General features: G+C 38.5%; 1 protein-coding gene across 4 annotated transcripts in view; it reads left to right on the top strand.

Moving 5' to 3' along the window:
• SLC4A10 (solute carrier family 4 member 10) overlaps positions 1-19214 on the top strand; it is a 272796-nt gene that overhangs the window by 249888 nt on the left and 3694 nt on the right. For all 4 annotated transcript variants that reach the window (XM_073305622.1, XM_073305620.2, XM_073305621.2 and 1 more), the window contains exons 16-25: positions 1714-1875; positions 3230-3343; positions 4114-4275; positions 7502-7753; positions 9092-9160; positions 10392-10565; positions 11333-11455; positions 15421-15488; positions 16883-16999; positions 17541-17579. In XM_073305622.1, the coding sequence (XP_073161723.1) occupies positions 1714-1875; positions 3230-3343; positions 4114-4275; positions 7502-7753; positions 9092-9160; positions 10392-10565; positions 11333-11455; positions 15421-15488; positions 16883-16999; positions 17541-17553 (1254 nt within the window). In that variant the 3' untranslated portion in view covers positions 17554-17579. The remainder of the gene's footprint in view (positions 1-1713; positions 1876-3229; positions 3344-4113; positions 4276-7501; positions 7754-9091; positions 9161-10391; positions 10566-11332; positions 11456-15420; positions 15489-16882; positions 17000-17540; positions 17580-19214) is intronic.

A 19214-nucleotide genomic window follows, 5' to 3' on the forward strand; every position in this document is an offset into this window, starting at 1 on the left:
TGGTGTCCCTAAGTCCTGAGAACTTCTTTTGGGATGCCTGAAATGTCCTGTTTTTTCATTTCATCAAAGTTTTCTGGTTTTTGATACCTACTGACTATTTGTCCCAGATGTATTGCTATACTGATATATATGTTTTGCACTCCCTTGTCTCACTCTCATCCCATACTAGGGTGTATTTCATGCCAATCATTCTTCAAAACCAAAGCTTGTCATCAATTGTCCAGCCATGGTACTGCAATATGAATTTGATGAGTCAGTGACTCAGTGTAATTAATGAAAAAATTCTGCTCTGGCAGCATATAATGGGAAGGAATAAGGTATTTGGTAGTTGTTATAGCCTCACTTCTCCTTCTTTCTGTGGTGAGCAGAACCATAAAGAGGAGGAAAGTGTGGGACAGAGTCCATGGGGATGGGGCAGAGCTTTGCCCTTCTTTGATCTGCTCCAGGGGGAGCTTTTCTGACATAAATCGAGCAGGTCAAAGAAGAGTGCCAAAATGTAGAGTACCTGAGTATTCTATGACTCTAATAAATGTTGTCACAAAAGTGCCCCAGTTTGTTATTTTGACAATATGGTCAGTTACTTATTCACCGTATAAGTCTTCTCCCATAGTCAGGGTATTGGAGAGTGGACCGCTCAATTCTGGTTATTCTGTTTCTTATATTCCTTTACTTAGTGAGTGAACAGTGGGATTCCATGTTCTATAGTTCACATCTTCATAGATGTTCCACATTTCTGTGCTCATTGTTTAGGAAGCTGAACACATCTGTCTTTATGGCTGTCTGTCAATCATTTGTTTAGATTTCTACTAGAGGTGTATCTGAAACTTTTAAGGTTTACATGTGAGATTTAGGTTGCAGCAGACTTGTATGCTATCTTTTTAAAATTAATTGAATAAAATTTTGACAAATTGTGACACATAAGACTTTGAAGTGAAGCTGTTGCCTGAAATAAATATTAATGTTTTGTTTGGTGTATTCCCTGAATTTTATCAGATCTTTTTTAGAAACAATCTCAGCTTTTCCTAAGCAAAGAAAATTTTGTGGATTGTGCTGCCCCTTCTGGTAAATACATTTATTTGTTCCATTCTGGGATAATATGTAGGTCTGAATAGTTTTCCTTCAAATTATAAAGTTAAAACAAACAACTAAAGCTTGGAAATGCAACAAGAGTAGCATTTATCATAGTATTTTGTTTCCTCTCTCAGCAGCCATGTGAAAAATAAACATTGAAAAAAACATAACTAAGCTGTTTAAAAACAAATACAGGTTTGTTTCAAAGCATGGGTGAAGATTTATTTATCCAAACCAATTTGCCCATCCTTAATTGATATCACATAGTGATTATGTCATTAAATATTTCTAGGAAAAACTGTCAATCATTGCTAAGTTTCTTTAGTGCTATATGGCACAATGTCTGAGTATATGAGATGTTATTCATTCTGAGATGCACAATTCTCATTTTCTAACTTTCCATTTTTCTTCATAGCATTACAGCTGAAAAGTACAGTTTGTCCATACAATCTAGATATAAGATTTGGGGTTTTAAATGAAAGAAGGTTAAAGATCTTAAAAATTAGTTTACTATTGACAATATATTATATGATCTAATCTGTCATTCATTTAAGGGAGTTAACTAATCACAGAAAAAATATATATATAACAGCATTTACAAGGGCATTTTTCAAAACAATCCTGCTTTGTTCTTCCTGTTAGGAATGTGGGACGTTTCATGGGGAGTACGTTGGACGAGCCTGTGGACATCATGGCCCTTATGTCCCAGATGTTCTCTTCTGGTCAGTCATCCTGTTCTTTTCTACAGTAACACTATCATCCACACTGAAGCAGTTCAAGACTAGCCGATATTTTCCAACAAAGGTACCTGGAATATACCTTTTTAACGCAAAAGTTTGTGTGAATCTTGTGGAAGTATAAATCTCCACTGTTGCAGACCCAGTTTCTTGCTGCACTCTATGATTTCTTGCTGGTGAAGTGCTGTAAGTTGTTGGAGTTTTGTAGATAAATTGTTTAATTATCTGTTTTTTGTTATTTTTTCTCTGTTTCCATCTTGATGTTTAAAACAGAAAGTACTTCACAGCAAAATGTAACAAAGAGAAACAGCTTAAATCAGCCTTTAACACTGAAGAGTGACTCAGAAGGGGTTTGGTGCTAAAGGTTAAAAACTCAGCTCTCTTCAGAAAAAGGAATAATGATAAAAAAAAGCTTGATGTTCTAAAGACAATATTACTCCCACTGCATATTGTTCTTCCTTTAGCATGGTGCTCTGTTTACAAGTGATGTGTCCTTCTGCAATCCTGTTCATATTCCTTATATATTTCCCACCCTGTGCATGTTATACTCTTCCAAAGCAAGTCATCTCCCACCAATCTAGATTCCTAGGGAGAGTTGCATTGTCTCCTGATGCTGCTGAAATACTCCTTGCAAGAGTTCAGTGCATGCTCCCCTTTAAACCAGCTCCTCTGGTTGGTGAGGAGGAAGGATGGAGCTGTTACCATCTCCCACTCCAGAGGTGGCACTGTCCTCATGCATACTCATGGGAGTGTAAGGACTGCCAGTGTGCCTGACCACAACGTGGATGAACAAGAATGGGTCCTTGTGCTCTTTGTGCCCTTTCTCCATGTTGTGAAATTGAAATAGCACAGGGTGAGAACAATCTTTCCCATAAGGCGAATGTTCCCTTAAGCCAGTGGTTCTCAACCAGGGGTATGTGTACCCCTGGGGATACGCAGATGTCTTCCAGGTGGTACATCAACTCATCTAGATATTTGCCTAGTTTTACAACAGGCTACAAAAAAAGCATTAGCGAACTCAGTATAAACTAAAATTTCATACAGACAATGACTTGTTTATACTGCTCTATATACTATACACTGAAATGTAAGTACAATAGTTATATTCCAATTGATTTATTTTATAATTATATGGTGAAAATGAGAAAGTAAGCAATTTTTCAGTAAGAGTGTGCTGTGACACTTCTGTATTTTTATGTCTGATTTTTGTTAGCAAGTGGTTTTTAAGTGAGGTGAAACTTGGGGGTATGCAAGACAAATCAGACTCCTGGAAGGGGTACAGTAGCCTGGAAAGGTTGAGAGACACTGTCTTAAACTATAAAAGGAATTAAGTTGCAGCTCTTGTATTTGCTTTCTCAAATCCCACATGAATATTTTTGGTATTTCCCTGCTGGAAATGACATTTGGCTCAATATTTCTAGGTGCGATCTATAGTCAGTGACTTCGCTGTCTTTCTCACTATTATGTCCATGGTTTTAATTGACTATGCCCTTGGGATTCCGTCTCCAAAGCTTCAGGTTCCAAACGCATTCAAGGTAATTCATTCATAAGCTGTACTGTGTATGTGTGTGGGTGTGTGTGTGTGTCTATAGTTCCTAAAACAATAGGGCCTTGATCCAGCTTGTGACCCTTGGCTCTACCATAATACATATAAATAATAATAAACTCTTTTTAGTGCAACTTTTATTTTCCAAACCTCATTGATCTGAAATTCCCTGTTGTCTGGGGAATGTCCTGTTTCACAAAAGTGAAGTTTGGCTATTTGATCCTTAGGAGCAAAGGTGAATTATTTTGCTAAAGTGCTGAAGGGAGGTTGGTCTAATTAAAGAGCTTTAGCCAATTCACTCCACCCTATTTTCCTTCTCACTCCTGCCCATGTCTCTTATCAGGCTCCCTGTGCTCCTTTAGATTGGGGGACCCAGCCAGCGGACTGTGAAGTTTGCTGTCACATGTTCCTCAGATCATCCAAATCCTAGATTATTATATGGTTTGGGGCATCCCCCTGAGACCTTGGATCATTATCATTGTACTGAATGCAATAAAGTCTGTGATATCCCAGTTAACATATAACTGTTAAAGACTTAAAGAAATGTTGTGTTTACCTTCTCTTTCTGGTCCTATTTTACAGTATGATGTTTAATATATTCTGTGATATTATACAGAGAGATATTAATTTTTCATAGAAGCATCTCTAAATGAAACATATAATTTCCTAAGTAGTGCTCGTCTGTGTAGCTGCAAAGTCAGAGCATTTAATAATCACTAGAATTCTCAACTGGCCATACATGACCTTATGTTTTTGTAGCCCACCAGAGATGATCGTGGCTGGTTTGTCTCTCCTCTGGGGCCTAATCCTTGGTGGACCATTTTAGCTGCCATAATTCCAGCTCTGCTTTGTACTATCCTTATCTTTATGGATCAGCAGATTACAGCTGTTATTATCAACAGAAAAGAACACAAACTAAAGGTATTCAGTCAAAAGGTCATATGTTTTACTTTACCTTCCTGCTTTGCTTTATGTAATGTACTTTCAACACTGCTCAATAAGTTAAATTAACTGTGCATTATTTAGCAGTATTTTTCAATAAATTTAAAAAAATTGAGCAAGTATGTTAATTTTGTGTATGTAATTTGTATTATTTGTCAGCAATTCTCTTTTTACACACGTCTTTAAAAGTGTTCTGAGAACATACGCCACAAATCAGCGAAGCACTTAAGCAGGTGTCATTTAACTTTAAGCATCTGCTTAAGACCCATTGACTTCAAAGAACTTAAACGCATGCTTTAAGTTAAGCACTTGCCAAAGTGCTTTACTTAATCTAAACAGTCATGTCTAATATCTCTTGAAATCCAGATATCATCTGCTGGTGGGCTTAATTTTGATACTCTATAAAGAGGACATGGGATTTTCTTATCACTCTGTTCCCTCTCTGCCTCTCTAGATCTTTTGAATTTCCCCATAAGTGTTTTCTTCTCTTCCCTTCCCTTCCTTCTTGGATGAGGGAGAAGTGTAAAAACTGAACTTTAGAGGCAAAATGGGATCTTAAGACAACATAGAACAACTTCCTTCTGGATGTCTACAGATGGAGATGGGAGAAAGGGGCATCACCTCTCTGAAAAGCTGCTGGGCAAAATCCAACAGCAGGCTTCTGTACTCGTGTATTCAGCAAATTTAGGCCTCTTTTGACATACTTATAATAAACAGCAATCCAATCCCAGATCACTTTAGCAAATGTATTGGCGTCCTTCACTTTGTACTGCCTCTTCTTCGATGATTGTGACATTTGATATGTTCTTTTTTTGCCCTTTTTGTCAGCCTGACTCTTCATGTCAATCCATAGCATTGCATGTGGTTAACTTGACAGATGCAGGAAATTGCTGCCAAGCTTTGGAATGTGTTTTTTCAGCACTGGCATCTGGGAGTCAGATGGCTCTCCTGGCTGCCCTCTTGTCTTGCTGCATATTAGTTTTGCTGGGGTCTGGTATAGCATCACCTGTTGCTATGCTTTCTTGTCCTCCCATATGTTCGTTTCCTTGGATTCGGGGAAAAACTCCCTGATTCTGTATGTATCAGTGCATACATTTCTCCAAAATGTGTCAGAAGGTAAAAAAGGTGTCTCAGTTAGGATTTAGATTTAAACTCCTTCTTTGAGTGCATGTGTGCATATAACTAATCTTTGTTAACACGTCTCTGTGTTTAGCTAGACATGTCTTAGATGTAAGACTAGTGAGATAGTGAAGGGAGTTTTTTCTTTGATTTACCTTATATGAAGATGTCTCCCATGGTAAACAAAATAAATGAATTAAAATGGCATTTTCATGTTTGGTATGTGACTTACATTTCAGAAACCCAAACACTTGTTATTTTAGAACTAAAATTCATCTTCAGAAAGAAACTGTCTGCTTCCAAATCATTTTTTCTCTTTTTTTTTTATATTTCCCATAGCAAATTCTGAATAGAGTATGCCTTAGAGTTTCTTTTTTTAGTCTCTGTAGCAAATCCTTCCAAGTTTGTTTGAAAATGATTTAGTTCCTTTTTTTATGTCATAAGCCATCTGCATGAGTTTACAGGTAAGATTCTGGTTCAACACATTCATGTTATTTACGTGGGTTTTACTGCTTCATCAGAACAGGAAGTTGGACTTATTGCCACATTGGAAAATATGTGATTTACACCATGTGACTTTGCTCAGTAACAGTTTGAACTTTAAGTGCACTGGTGAACCACAGCCTCAGAGAGTATGTCTACACAGCAGCTAGAGGTGTAATTTCCACCATGGTAGATATTTTCTTTTGATTGAGATAGCACACTAAACATAGCAGTGTTGCTGTGGTGGTGTGGGCAGCAGCCTGGGGTAGCCAGCCAAGTACAGTCCTGTCTTAGACCCTAGATATATATTCAGGGAGCTAACCCATGCCACTTTGGCTACACTGGTATTCTTATAACACTATGTCAGTCATATCTAGTATGTATACATCTGCGCCAGTTGGGATTTATGCCTCCAGCTGTAGTCTGAATATACCCACAGTGCTCCTGGGTTTCCAAAAAGAGGGAGAAAAAAGTCCAGCTTTGACAAAAAGTTTGTTTATACGCAATAACTTTATGCAAAGCAATGTTCATTTTCACATACAAGTTGAAAACAAACCAAGGTTGATTTTGAATGCATTTGAGGTTTGAATCAAGTGTTTTACATACCTCTGCTCAGTAGCACAGAAATGTTATAACTTGACTTATCTGATTGTCTAACACAGTCAACCTTTAAAGATGGCATTTCTTTCATACTGACTGTTCCTACCAATGGGATGGTATTTCTTAAGAATGTAATGGGGGAAAACTGAAAAAGCACAGTACCTGATTAATTTTTTTAACCAACCTTCTTAATTTATAGAAGACTATTTTTACAATGGACAAAAGCAGAAACAGATTGAAATCTCCAGAAAAAAATCACACGCAAACCTCAGTTCAGCATGATAATGATACTACTGAGAACTTACTCATTTGATGTGGCATTAATATAAAGGATTTTAAAACATACAAAAAGGTGCATGTACATTTATAGACACTGATGATTTAAATTAGTTTTGTAGCTGCTACTTTAACAATATCAGTGATATGTTGTGGAGGGAAGAATCAAGTTTTGTGTTTCAACCTGTATGACCATGTCTGTTTGGTGTCCTCTATTAAGTTTTTTTTAAAAGTGAATTCATTGCATGTGAATGATACCATATTGACAGCACTGGTAACTGGCATCCACCGTTCTCAACAGATCAGGTCCAGGTAAATCAGGAGCGACACAACTTTTCCCATATTTGCTCACCAACATATCTGAAACTGGCTACAGAAGGACCACCTCTAGAGATGGCTTCTCTTGGTATCTCTCATGACACCACCAGCAAAGAAGCCAAATGATACCAGTTTTGGTAGAAGATTTGTGATATGGACACTTGTCTGCTAGGAACTAGACTAAGACCACCAATTCATTTCACATAATTTACCAAACTATCACCATAATAACCACCTCTTGCTCACTGCTGACCTCAGCTAGATAAAACATGGAAGACTGCTATTTTCTGTTAGGCATTTGAGTTTTTGAAATTGTTTCTAATAGTTAATTAGGTATGCCTGCTGCTAGAGCTTTCCTTAATTCAGATGTCATTTTACATCTTATTATTGTTGCTGTTTCTTTTAACAGAAAGGGTGTGGATACCATCTCGACTTGTTGATGGTGGCACTCATGCTGGGAGTGTGCTCTATTATGGGATTACCATGGTTTGTTGCTGCCACTGTCCTTTCTATTTCCCATGTGAATAGCTTAAAACTGGAATCGGAGTGCTCTGCTCCAGGAGAGCAGCCCAAATTTCTTGGAATACGGGAACAAAGAGTTACAGGGCTCATGATCTTTGTCTTAATGGGCTCATCTGTCTTTTTGACAAGTGTTCTTAAGGTAATACATTTTGAAAAATAAAGAAAAAGTGAATAGTACTGTACTGTACATAGAATTTCAATTCTAATTATGCTTTTTATCGATTAGATACACTGCCATATATTGCAATAATAGCTCTGTGTCTGACAATGATCAATGTATTCTAACACTCACATAATAAAATAGGTAGGGACATTTCATATTTTTAACCAAAAGGGCTTAGGGTGAAATCCTGGCTTCACTGAAGTCAGCTGGAGTTCTGTTACTGACTTCAGTGGGCCCAGGGTTTCACAGTTAGACTAGCCTTGGATTAATGACAGATTTTCATCTAAAAACCAAAGTCTGGTTAAATTACATCAGCAACCGAATTTGTTCAGTATTTGGATAACTTAAGAACATTGTGTGATAGATCTGTGGGTTAAAAAAGGGGGTTTCCAATAAGCATTCTGTAGTTGATGTCTTTGAAATAACCAGCTAAGCTTTCTCACATTCTCAGCAGGTTCCAAGTCAAGGCAAATAACTAGGGGTCTATTCTCACCATATGTGTACATGATTCTTAATAATATCAGTAAGGCTTGTAGGCAAAATCCTTGTCCTAATGAAATTGATGAGAATTTTGACATAGGTTTCATAGAGATCAGGATTTGGCCTTATGTGTGGTCAACATGAAGGGAATAGATTGTTTAATGCTCATGTTTTTGGATAATTCTGATTTAAATATAACGTTAAGCATGTTTCACAAAAAAAGTGTGTTGTGTGCATTGCATTTAAAATAGGTTCTTAAATATGGAAAGATTTTCCTGCCCACATACTTTATACCAGAAAGAGTCTGCACATTTTAGCTAGATATTCAGACTCACAAAATCATTGCGAAACAGTTGTGCACTGTACTTACAACACTGTGCAAACAACATAGAAAATTTCCCTTAGCAGTATTATTTATTTTGTTTTATTTACAGTATGAAAAAAGTGTAATCTTAGATGCTTTTTCTGAGAATGTTGGTTGCAATGTTCAGGTCACATTCTGAACAATATTTTACATGAAAGTTATCTGATTATTTTATGTATGTACTCTTACACTTTTATTTCCTGGGCATTTGTATTAATTTTTGAGAACAGTGAGTAAAGTACATTGTGGTAACTAACTGTTAAAGTAAAATGCATCTTCGGAGCCAAATTCTGCTCTATATTTACACAGTTGTAAACCCAGAGTAACTCTACTAATTTTAAGGGAGTTATTCTGAATTTATTCTGATTTGATTAATTCAGGAATATGGCTCTTTGAATTAAAATATCTTTATACATGAGCTGATATTCATTATGTTCTTCTTCCTTTTTTCGCCCTCCTCACCTGTGCAGTTTATTCCTATGCCAGTACTCTATGGGGTATTTCTTTACATGGGTGCTTCATCTCTAAAGGGAATTCAGGTAAAATGGAGTATAAGAAAAGCACACGTTTCTCTGTTAGTGATTGTGTTTACTTTTAAAATGGATAGTCATTTTTTCTTTTACTCTCTATTTACTTTCATATAGAAACTTAAAGGGACACTGTCAAGTTTCATTTCCTGGAAGTGACTAATTTGAAAAATAAAATGGATTTTTCTCTTTAAATAGTATACATGGAAATTAAAAGAAAAAAAGTAAAAACCTTTAATGATTCTTCTGCTCCTCTGTTGATTATTTAAAGGGACTTTTGCGTGGGCCCAAGAGCAACACACTGTTGCATATGCTCCTTCCTCTTCCCTCTGTACCCATGCCTGCCTACTGTCTCTTCCATTTCAGCATTGCTACTACTATTAATGGTAAACATCCACTTGAGTTTCGTCTACACAAGTAGACCAATCCTTTGTTTAGCTGCTCTAAAGCTGGTTTAACCAGACTCTTGAGGATTCCCCTCCCACATGTAAGAGGTACCTCAGATAGGGAAGAGCAACTGTAGCAATTCCTACAGTGGACATGACTTAGGGGAAAGGGAATGCTCTAGTGATTTCTCACTGCTGGAATGGCCCTGGAGGTAGTTGGCAGCTGCAACACCATTGGCAACAATCTACACATTGGGTCTAGGCCAGCACAGAGCTGGCCAAGGATTGTGGGAGTACCAACAGCTCCTTAACATCCCACTCTTTTGAGCTGTGCCAACCACTCCACAGCTGCAGCTCAGGATCTGGCACTAGGACTATTTCTCATGTACTGTTGCAAAGTGAAATGACGTAGTAAAAACACGTATGCCCAGCCTACATGAACTCCCCCATATTGGCTAGTGCCGGTAGAGCGGCACCAGTGTGTGAAAAGTGCTGAGATGGATGCACCCTTGCAGAGCCTGGGGGAGGGGCACACACCATCAACAAAACAGTGAAGTAGGCTATGCACAAAAGTGCTGTCAAGTGCACAAAGAAAACAAACTAAAAGAGAGAGAAGCAAACATTTTTCTTTAATCTCCTTCAATTCTAGATATTTTAGGGTTACTTGTCACAAAATGTGGAAATATGATTACAAGTTGACAGTGTCCCATTTATTTTAAATTTTGTTTATTATCGGTGGGGCTGGTCATCTTTTATTAAGGTTGCCTGATACTTCACATTATAAGATCCTGTTTTTCAGTTGCTTATAAATTTCTTAGAATTTAGCAGCTAAAATCTATGCTTTATATTTCTTTTAGCTTTTTGATAGAATAAAGTTATTTTGGATGCCCGCAAAGCATCAACCAGATTTTATTTATCTGAGGCATGTTCCTCTTCGAAAAGTCCATCTCTTCACCATAATTCAGCTGAGCTGTCTTGTACTCCTGTGGATTATAAAGGTTTCAAGAGCTGCCATTGTCTTTCCAATGATGGTATGAAAATGTTCTTTTATTTTCTCAAAAAGATAAGTTATTTCTCCTAAATTATAATAATTGCTAGAAAACATGAATTGGGTACAGGTATATTCAAAATATAGGTAAGGATAGTTTCACATTGCATGATCTAAGTGAAATTCTATATAAACCTTGCAGTTTGGATCAAATCTCGTTCACTTTATACATGTGAGTAGCCCTACTGTCTATTCTCATGAGAAAGGTGAGTAGGATTTGGTCCTTTTTGATACTCTTTGACACTTTAAAAAAAATTTCTACTTGATTGTTTTACATAAAGAACATCCATTCAATAAGGGTGTTTAATGCCTGGAGAGACTTTTTTGTTAAGAGTTTTATGTCTTGTTGAAATAAATAACTCAATTGATTCTGTTACTGAAATCAATTCTCCTTAGTTATATCATTGACTTAAAAAAAGATTAGTATTTCATGCTGCTTTAGAGGTTGACAGTAAAGATTAACTGGCCCAGAACATACTGCACCCTAAAAATTTTTTTCCAAGCCCTGAAAAATGCATTAGCCCTTCCAAAATAAAGAATTAAATTCCAGCTTCCCTCTTGAATGGTCCACCAACCAAATGTATGCAAGCAAAGCAAAGTAGACAGTATAACATCCATATGTATGCTTGTGCCATGCCTCTTGACTACAAATTTAAACACAATCATTTTTGAAAGTGTCCCTTTAAAAGCATATTTACCATTTGTATTTGCCTACAATACCCTGACCATTGAAATAAATGTCTCAACCAGGTTTTAGCTTTGGTGTTTGTCAGAAAACTCATGGATTTATTTTTTACCAAACGGGAGCTAAGCTGGTTGGATGATTTGATGCCCGAAAGCAAGAAAAAGAAACTGGAAGATGCAGAAAAAGAGGTAGGTCGTGGTTTCATTTTTCACTTCCTAATTTTTCTTTATCAGTATTTCCATTGAATAAATCTTAGAGCTGAGTCATCTTCCATGTGACATGTAGACTTAACTGTGTCAGTCCTTTGACCTTGATTATATCACATTTTAAAGTTACAAATCTAAGCCCAGTCCTGCAAATAGATGCACTGCTGCAGACCTGTATGCTAACATAATGTCATACTGAGGTCAAAGAGATTCTGTGTGGGAAGAAGGAATCCTAGTGGTACATTTAATTATGAAGTGGGTCCCTTAGAGAGGGCTATGGTCTAGTGATTTGAACACAGGCCTAGGAGTCAGAAACCCCAGAATTCTAATCCTGGAAATGACAGTTTTCTTCAGTGGCCTTGGACAATTCACTTAGGTCTGGATTTGTAAAGGTTATTTAGACATTGCTGTGCTAAGCATTGTAACACTGACTGATTTAGAAAGCTAAATCTAATTTTCAAAAGTAGTTTAGGGACTCAGGAGCCTAAATCCCTTTGGCCCCAAATTGGAGTTTGGGTTAAGTACCTAAATCCCTTTTACAGTGGTATGTAGACTCCTAACTCAGTAAGGCATTGCAATGCTGAACACAGCAACTTCTAAATATTTGACAAATCTGGGCCTTAGCCTCTCTACCTCAGTTTAACCATCTGTAGCATGGGGATAAAATTTACTGTCCTGCCTCACTGGTACATAGTGAAAATTAATGTTTATGAAATAATTTGAAAACCAAAGATGCTATATAAGTGATAAATACATTAATTATTAATATTTACTATTTGTAATATATGTCCAAAGCTATCAGAATGAAATTTAAAATACACTGCTCTTTCTACTTCACACTGTAACTGATATACCAATGCAAACAAGAGATTTGAGTCCACATCTGTTGTCTTTTTTATTCAAACTAATTGTAAGTAATCAAGGTACCTTTTTCACATTTTGAGTTGTTGGAAAGGAACCCTTTCCATATCATGCCTATGTTTTGCTTATGTGTCGCTTTCTTTCACATTCCAGATAGCACGGCATCAGACAACAAAACTGGGAAAATCTTTTTTTTTTTGCTGCTGCTGCTGCTTTATTTCAGTCACTGTCTATTTCGAGAGGTTATTTTTACATGTTTTGGCATTTCTAAATATTTGGAGCTATCATTAAAACTGTTTAACTGTCAAAAACTTATGAAGCTGTGAAGCCTGGAAATGACAAAATTAACTAGTAATAAAACTTCTGACATGTAGTCTAAAGAATTAATTGGAGAGTTGCTATCACACAGATTTTAAAAATAGAAATATTCTACCCACAAGAGTATAAATAAAGTTGACAAGATCTAAAAACTTGTTTGACTGGATCAAAATTTCATAATTTACATTGCTTTACATTTCTAGGGCCTTTCCCCCCTGCTTTGCAGTTTTCTTTTGTATAATATTAATCTCTTCCAATACACACTTCGGAGGCCATTTCAGAGTTAACCACGCAAGCCATTTTGAGTAAGACCCGAACGGACAAAATACACTTTTCTCATTATAAAAATTAACATGGTGACTTTTCTTAACAGGTCTAGTAGTAAAATGGGTAGGGAGAAAAACTCGGTTTTGGCAAGGCTTAAATTCCCTCACTGTGGGAAAGGATACCAGCATTTATAGCTAGTGCCAGATTAAGAGTGTGGGCTCGGAATATGGGCCATATAACCAGGGTGCTGTCACAGTCAAATTCTGTGGGACCGTGGTGCCTGGGCACCAGGAATATTCCTGGCCTGGGCTCCAGCTCCAGCAATGTTTGAGGCCGGATCTCTCCCTCAGCCCCACCTTCCACCCCCTGGGCACTCCCCGCTGCGCATCCCCCGGGTGATTTAAAACAGCCCTGGGCCTCCACCCACCACTGGCAGTGCAGTGGAGCTGAGCAGCTTCCTGCTTCTCGCTCCACATGGCTGCTGACCCCATCCTGCAGCCCCTGTGCGGGGTGGGTCTGTGTCCTGCCCCAACCGCCCCTACGGCCAATAGGAAGCTGCGGGGGCAGTGCCTGGGGGTAGCAGCACACGGAGGCCCCCCCCAGTCCTCCCTGCCTAGGAGCCCCAGGAAAGTGCCGCATCCCCAACCACCTCCCAGAGCCTGCACCCCCAACCCCTTCCCACACCCTCCCTCCTGCCCCCAAACTCCGTCCCAGAACCTGCACCGCTCACCCCCTCCTATAGTCCCAACCCTTGCCACAGCCCAGAGCCTACACCCAAACTCCATTCCAGAGCCTGCATCCCAACCCCAAACTCCCTCCCAGAGCCTGCACCCCCCCTTCCCACACACCCTCTCCTGCCCTCCGCACTCCCTCCCAGAGCCTGCACCCAAACTCCCTCCCAGAGCCCGCACCCCCCTTCCCACACACCCTCTCCTGCCCTCCGCACTCCCTCCCAGAGCCTGCACCCAGCACCCAAACTCCAACCCAGAGCCTACACCCAGACCCCTCCACACCCAAACTCCCTCCCAGAACCCAACCTCTCACCCCTTCTGCACCCACACTCCCTCCCAGAGCCTGCACCCCAATCCCCTGTCCCAGCCCAGGGCCTGTACCCCAGACCTCCTCTCCCCACCCAAACTCCCTCCCAGAGCCTTAGGCAGGTGTTGGGGGTGGGGCAGGCTCTGGGTGTTTTGGGCACCACCAACATTTGTACAAACCACCTGCTCCTGGTCACAGTGCCTACAACACAGTGCCTGCCAGCCTCTTTCTACTCTGCTGCCTCCTACTCCCCAGTATTGAAATAACATTCCCACCCCTTTCCTTTGGGTTATTGGTTACATTTGGCATTCATTTCTTGTGATTCAGTCTTTATGGGGTTGTGTGTGCTGTGCTGGGTTAGTGCAGGCTGCTATAATCACATCGATTGGTCAGTGTAGGCACACCTAACTTTGAAGCATTTGCCTGGGTTCATGTTGTGCAGACACTATTATTTCCATGGTTCACCTGAGTTGTTTGTTTTGTTGGATTGCAATGTTAAAGGGTTGGCCATGGGAGCATGGGTTAGGGTCCCCGCACTGGGGATAGAATTAATGGGGCGCATATAGACTCTCCTGCACCCACATTTTCCTATAAATTAGGTATCTACCCACCTGTAGTGCAGAGAGTTTTAGATTTGCAGAGAACCTGGCACTCTTGCAGAAGACGTTGAAGTTTCTTCATGTAACAGGTTGCATGGGGCTGTGGCCCTTAAGTGGACCCTGGGATGTTTGCTGGACTGCCTGAGGCCTTGGAATAATGTGGGCTCTGTAGAACATTAAGTTTAAGTGGGGTATACTTGAGGGTATATATTAGGCCTGGGGTATATTTGAGGGATGCTCTGGATTTGAACTCAGAAAAGAAATAAGGCCTGTAGCTCTTGCCCTCTCATTGTTGACAGGATATGTGGTTTTTAGGAGTTATGTTTTTCTGGAGTTAAAGGTTTCACGAACTTGCAATATTTGACCAACGGATTTGAACGCACAGCCCCATTCTCCTTAGCCCCTGGTATTCCCAGGTACCTTTTTGTGTTCCACTGAAAATTAATTTTGAAGCCCTGGCTCATTCACTGTATAGTAAAATTGTGCATGCAGACATAAATCTGGGATTACCTGATTCTTGCTTGCTCAACAGTGCAGCCTAAATGTCTGCTCTTACATAGTATTTGAAATCTGGTATATACGTTCTTTGCTGAATAGTTATTAGTAACTTCGCTCTCTTTTTGTTACAAAGGAAACTTTTATGTTTAGCATTGAAAAATACCATTAAGTGGAAAATTGTCCTTCAAATACATTATTCTTAGCATCAGATGTTTCAAACATAAAAAGCAATTGGAACTGTATCCTCTGTTTTAAAGAACTTTAGTAAATATTTAATACTACAGAAAAGAAAGGTTATAACAGATATAAAAAGGTCCATGTTCAGAATATCATTTTGTCTCTTGCATCTAAATTTCTTCCTCCTAGGAAGAACAAAGTATGTTAGCTATGGAAGAGGAGGGCACTGTTCAGTTACCACTTGAAGGTCATTACAGGTAAAATATAATTTTGATTAACTTGGGGCTGATGTAAGCAAACATGAGACAAGGACTAAACAATTGTATAAAACCCTGTCATGCCACTATACTCTGACACAGTATAATTAGTTAATCTTGGCATAGAGTGAAATCTGTCCTATCAACAGGAAATATGCATGTGTGTTAGCAAAGCACAAATATGCATCCCAAACTCGTGTTTAAGGCTTTGTGTCCTAGCTTCCACCTCCCTTGCCTTGGGACCTGATCCTGCAGTCTTTATTCAGCGTGAAAAAAGTACATCAGTGGAAGTTTTGCCTGCAAAAAGACTGCAGGATCAGGCCACCAATGGTGAATAGCTGGGCTGGCTCTTGGTGCACCCACTGCAAGACTAGAGTGGGGAGCAGGGTGGGAGGGCTCTAGAGCTCAGGCTGCAGCCCTGCAGCCAAACTCCATTAGCCAGTGTCAGCTGGCATGGGCCAGCTGTAGACATACCCTAAGAGGCCACAGACACAAACAAGACCCTAGTCTTGTAAACTGGTGCAGTTCATCAAAAATTTTGGAGCCACTTTTTTTTGCATACCAAGCCTTGATCTGTATACAAATAAAGTCATAAATGATGTACAATATTTAGTGTTGTGCTATCACAGATGGAGGTCTTTAAAGCTTTAAAAATAAATATATGAAAGGTTAAGTCCACAGTCCTACAGTTCTTACTCAGAAGCAGTCCTAGTAAAGTTAGGGACATAAGTCAAGGGTTCAGGAGTCTACTGTTACTGAATTTTTAATACCTCTTTTATTTTAATAGAAAGGACATTCGTTTTGAAATCATTAAAAAAATCTTTAAACTACTCCAGCTTTGCAATGGTTTTAAAACACTGTAGCTTGCATTTGGAGTTGCTTAGTATAGTCTAAAACAGTGTTTCTCAATCTTTTTGATACTAGGGACTGGCTGGCTGCCTTCCTCAACTGTGTCAGGGAGATCTCCGGGACCGTCACCGGTCCACAGACCAGGCATTGAGAAACTGGTTTAGTGAATTGATCAGAGTGCTAGGAACCAGGAGTTCTTCCATTTTAGTTCATTGATATGTTCAGTGGCCTTCGGAAACTCACATAACCTCTCTGTATCTCATTTTCCCCATCTATAAATTGGTAGTGATACCTACTTACCTTACAGATGATGTTAGGATCAATTAATTCATGTTTGTACAACATTCTGCAAGAGTCAAGCACTAAATAAGTGACATTAATGGAGTATGTGTGAAGTTGCTAATAATATTTACTAAGTTCTAATATAATTGTTTAACATATTTAAATATTTATTATCCTAATAATCAATGACCAAGTCCTGCTGTATAGTAATATAGAGAACAAAGACTGATCACTTGTGATATTGTGTGTTCATTTTCATCTAGAGATGATCCATCTGTGATAAATATTTCTGATGAAATGGCAAAAACTGCCGTATGGAAGACACTGCTGATATCCTCAGAGAATGCAAAGGATAAGGAGTCAAGCTTTCCTTCTAAAAGGTTTTAACTTTTAAGTTATTAATATATTAAACCTCATGTATTGGGGCCAAGCAAAACAGCTGATTTTTTAAATTGAAAAAGGAGGGACTATAAAAGATCTTTAGCTACCACTAAGTTTATTTCTTGAAGAGTTATTTATTTTTAAAAATAAAGACAACATGGTCATCACTGTAACTGAAATGCTCACATACAGCACCCATTAGTGTTAATGAGTGTTATACGTATACATTTAGGGCAGAGTAGAATGCTTGAAATTGCAAAAAAAAGTCTCTTTCATTATATATATTTCAGAATATTTACAACTCCTATTTAGAACAGCCAAAGAAATGTAATTTCCTGTTGGCATAAAGTTTAAAGTATAATCCAGGTATATTGTAAAATGAAGAGAGCATTTTTGTCCATGCCATAGAGTATGAATATGAATGAGTAGATATGTTAAATGTATAGTATTTATTGTAAGAAGTATCTTCCGCTATTTCCATAACTTTTAAATTAACATGATTTTCTACTTAATTGTTTCATATCACATTTCTGTCATAAGCTCCCCTTCCTAATCACTCTAGAAGCTGATTCCCCAAAGGTAAGTCCCTGTTCCTCAACCTCCTCCTTGATTGCATTTTCCAATTTTAAATAGTGTCTTCTGGAAACCCAGATGACTTACTATATGTAATTTTTGGGGAGACAAAATGAATGGAAAACTCATGATCCATGTTTAAATAATTCTGTCAGAATCCTGAGTGTCATTTTGTGATACTTGAAATAGGTACTGTTCTATAAGGTCTAGAAATGTTTTTCATGTTTTTGAAGACTCAATATATACATTGTCTATTTAAATGACAAATTGAATTTACTCACAATATGTACATTTTTATTTGTCCAGTAGTAATTTTTATTATTTTAATCCAGAATTTGTACCCTAGATTTCTAAATCCAAGAGATATCCCTGGAAAGTTGACTTTTTAATTGCTTTGGGAAGAGATGACGTAGTAGAAAAAATTTCAGTGAGCGTCACTAAACGGAGTGAAATGAAATAGAAAAGCTGTGGTCCTGAATTTTGTTACCCCAAAATGGCATGCTGCTTTTTCAATGTGTCTCTTTCCATAAACAGCATAAACAAGATTAACAGTTGGTGACCGAGAATCTTCATTTCAAATCTCTGTAGACCAGCTTGCTCATGCGCTCCATTTTAGCACCAATTTACTATCAATCAAAATAAAAATATGGCTCTGATTTTTGTCTCCCACCCTCTATAAAGTTCCAAAGGACATAATCACAGTAGATTTGTCATTGGGAGAAGTGTATAGTGAGGCTGTGCTGGGGAACTCTTTAACCCTCTGCATTTAAGCACTGTCTCTTAACAACTATGTGGATCTACTGGTCAAAAATCCTATATTGGAAATGCAATAACTGCAATTTCAGTGATAGCTAAAACACAAACACAGAAATAGTTTCCTCAGTAATAAAGTTCTAAGCACACTGCTACTCATTTGAATAAGCCTCTGACCTAGATTATTTCATTATGAACCCAATTTTGAATCCCTGTATGTAACTTGAGTGCATGAGCCTTGCTCAGAGTATCTCTGTGGAAACTAAGGTAAAGAATCCTATTTTCAATGGGAGAAGCACCAGTGCAACCCCTCAATGGCTGAGGGGCCCTACAGGAGTTTCCACTAGAAGCTGATCTTGAACCTAAAACATATAGGGCCTCATCCATGAGTGACAAGCATTACAGATTTGTATTCTTCTGCATTTAAATGGAGATTGTAAGCTTCTCAGAGCAGGGGCAGTATCTCATTTATCTACCAAGTGCCATGCATATCTATGGTGCTGTCTTTAAAAAAAAACAAAAAACGTACAATAATAATTGTGTGTGTTTGTATGTATACACACGTGAGAGAGAGATTAGTTATAGGAGCCAAATTTTCTGTTGGAATATGCTGGTGCACCTCCAGTGACTTTAACAGAACAGCACAAAATTTACGTTGGCAAAGAATTTGGCTCAGAAGATATTGGTGAGGTTGTATGGGGTGGGTCTCAGGAGATAATTTGACCTTTATGACTATTCATTGTTTCCGGATGAGTATTGGCACTTCTTTTACTCAACCTAAGATTTAGGGTCTGGGGACGAAGTTCATACTCATGTGAGTAAGAACTTTAGGATCAGGCCGTTCGTTTTTCATTTTCAGGCTTTTAACCATAAAATCCTCCTTCCTGT

Source organism: Lepidochelys kempii, chromosome 11, assembly GCF_965140285.1.
Source record: "Lepidochelys kempii isolate rLepKem1 chromosome 11, rLepKem1.hap1, whole genome shotgun sequence".
Lineage (NCBI taxonomy): Eukaryota > Metazoa > Chordata > Testudines > Cheloniidae > Lepidochelys > Lepidochelys kempii.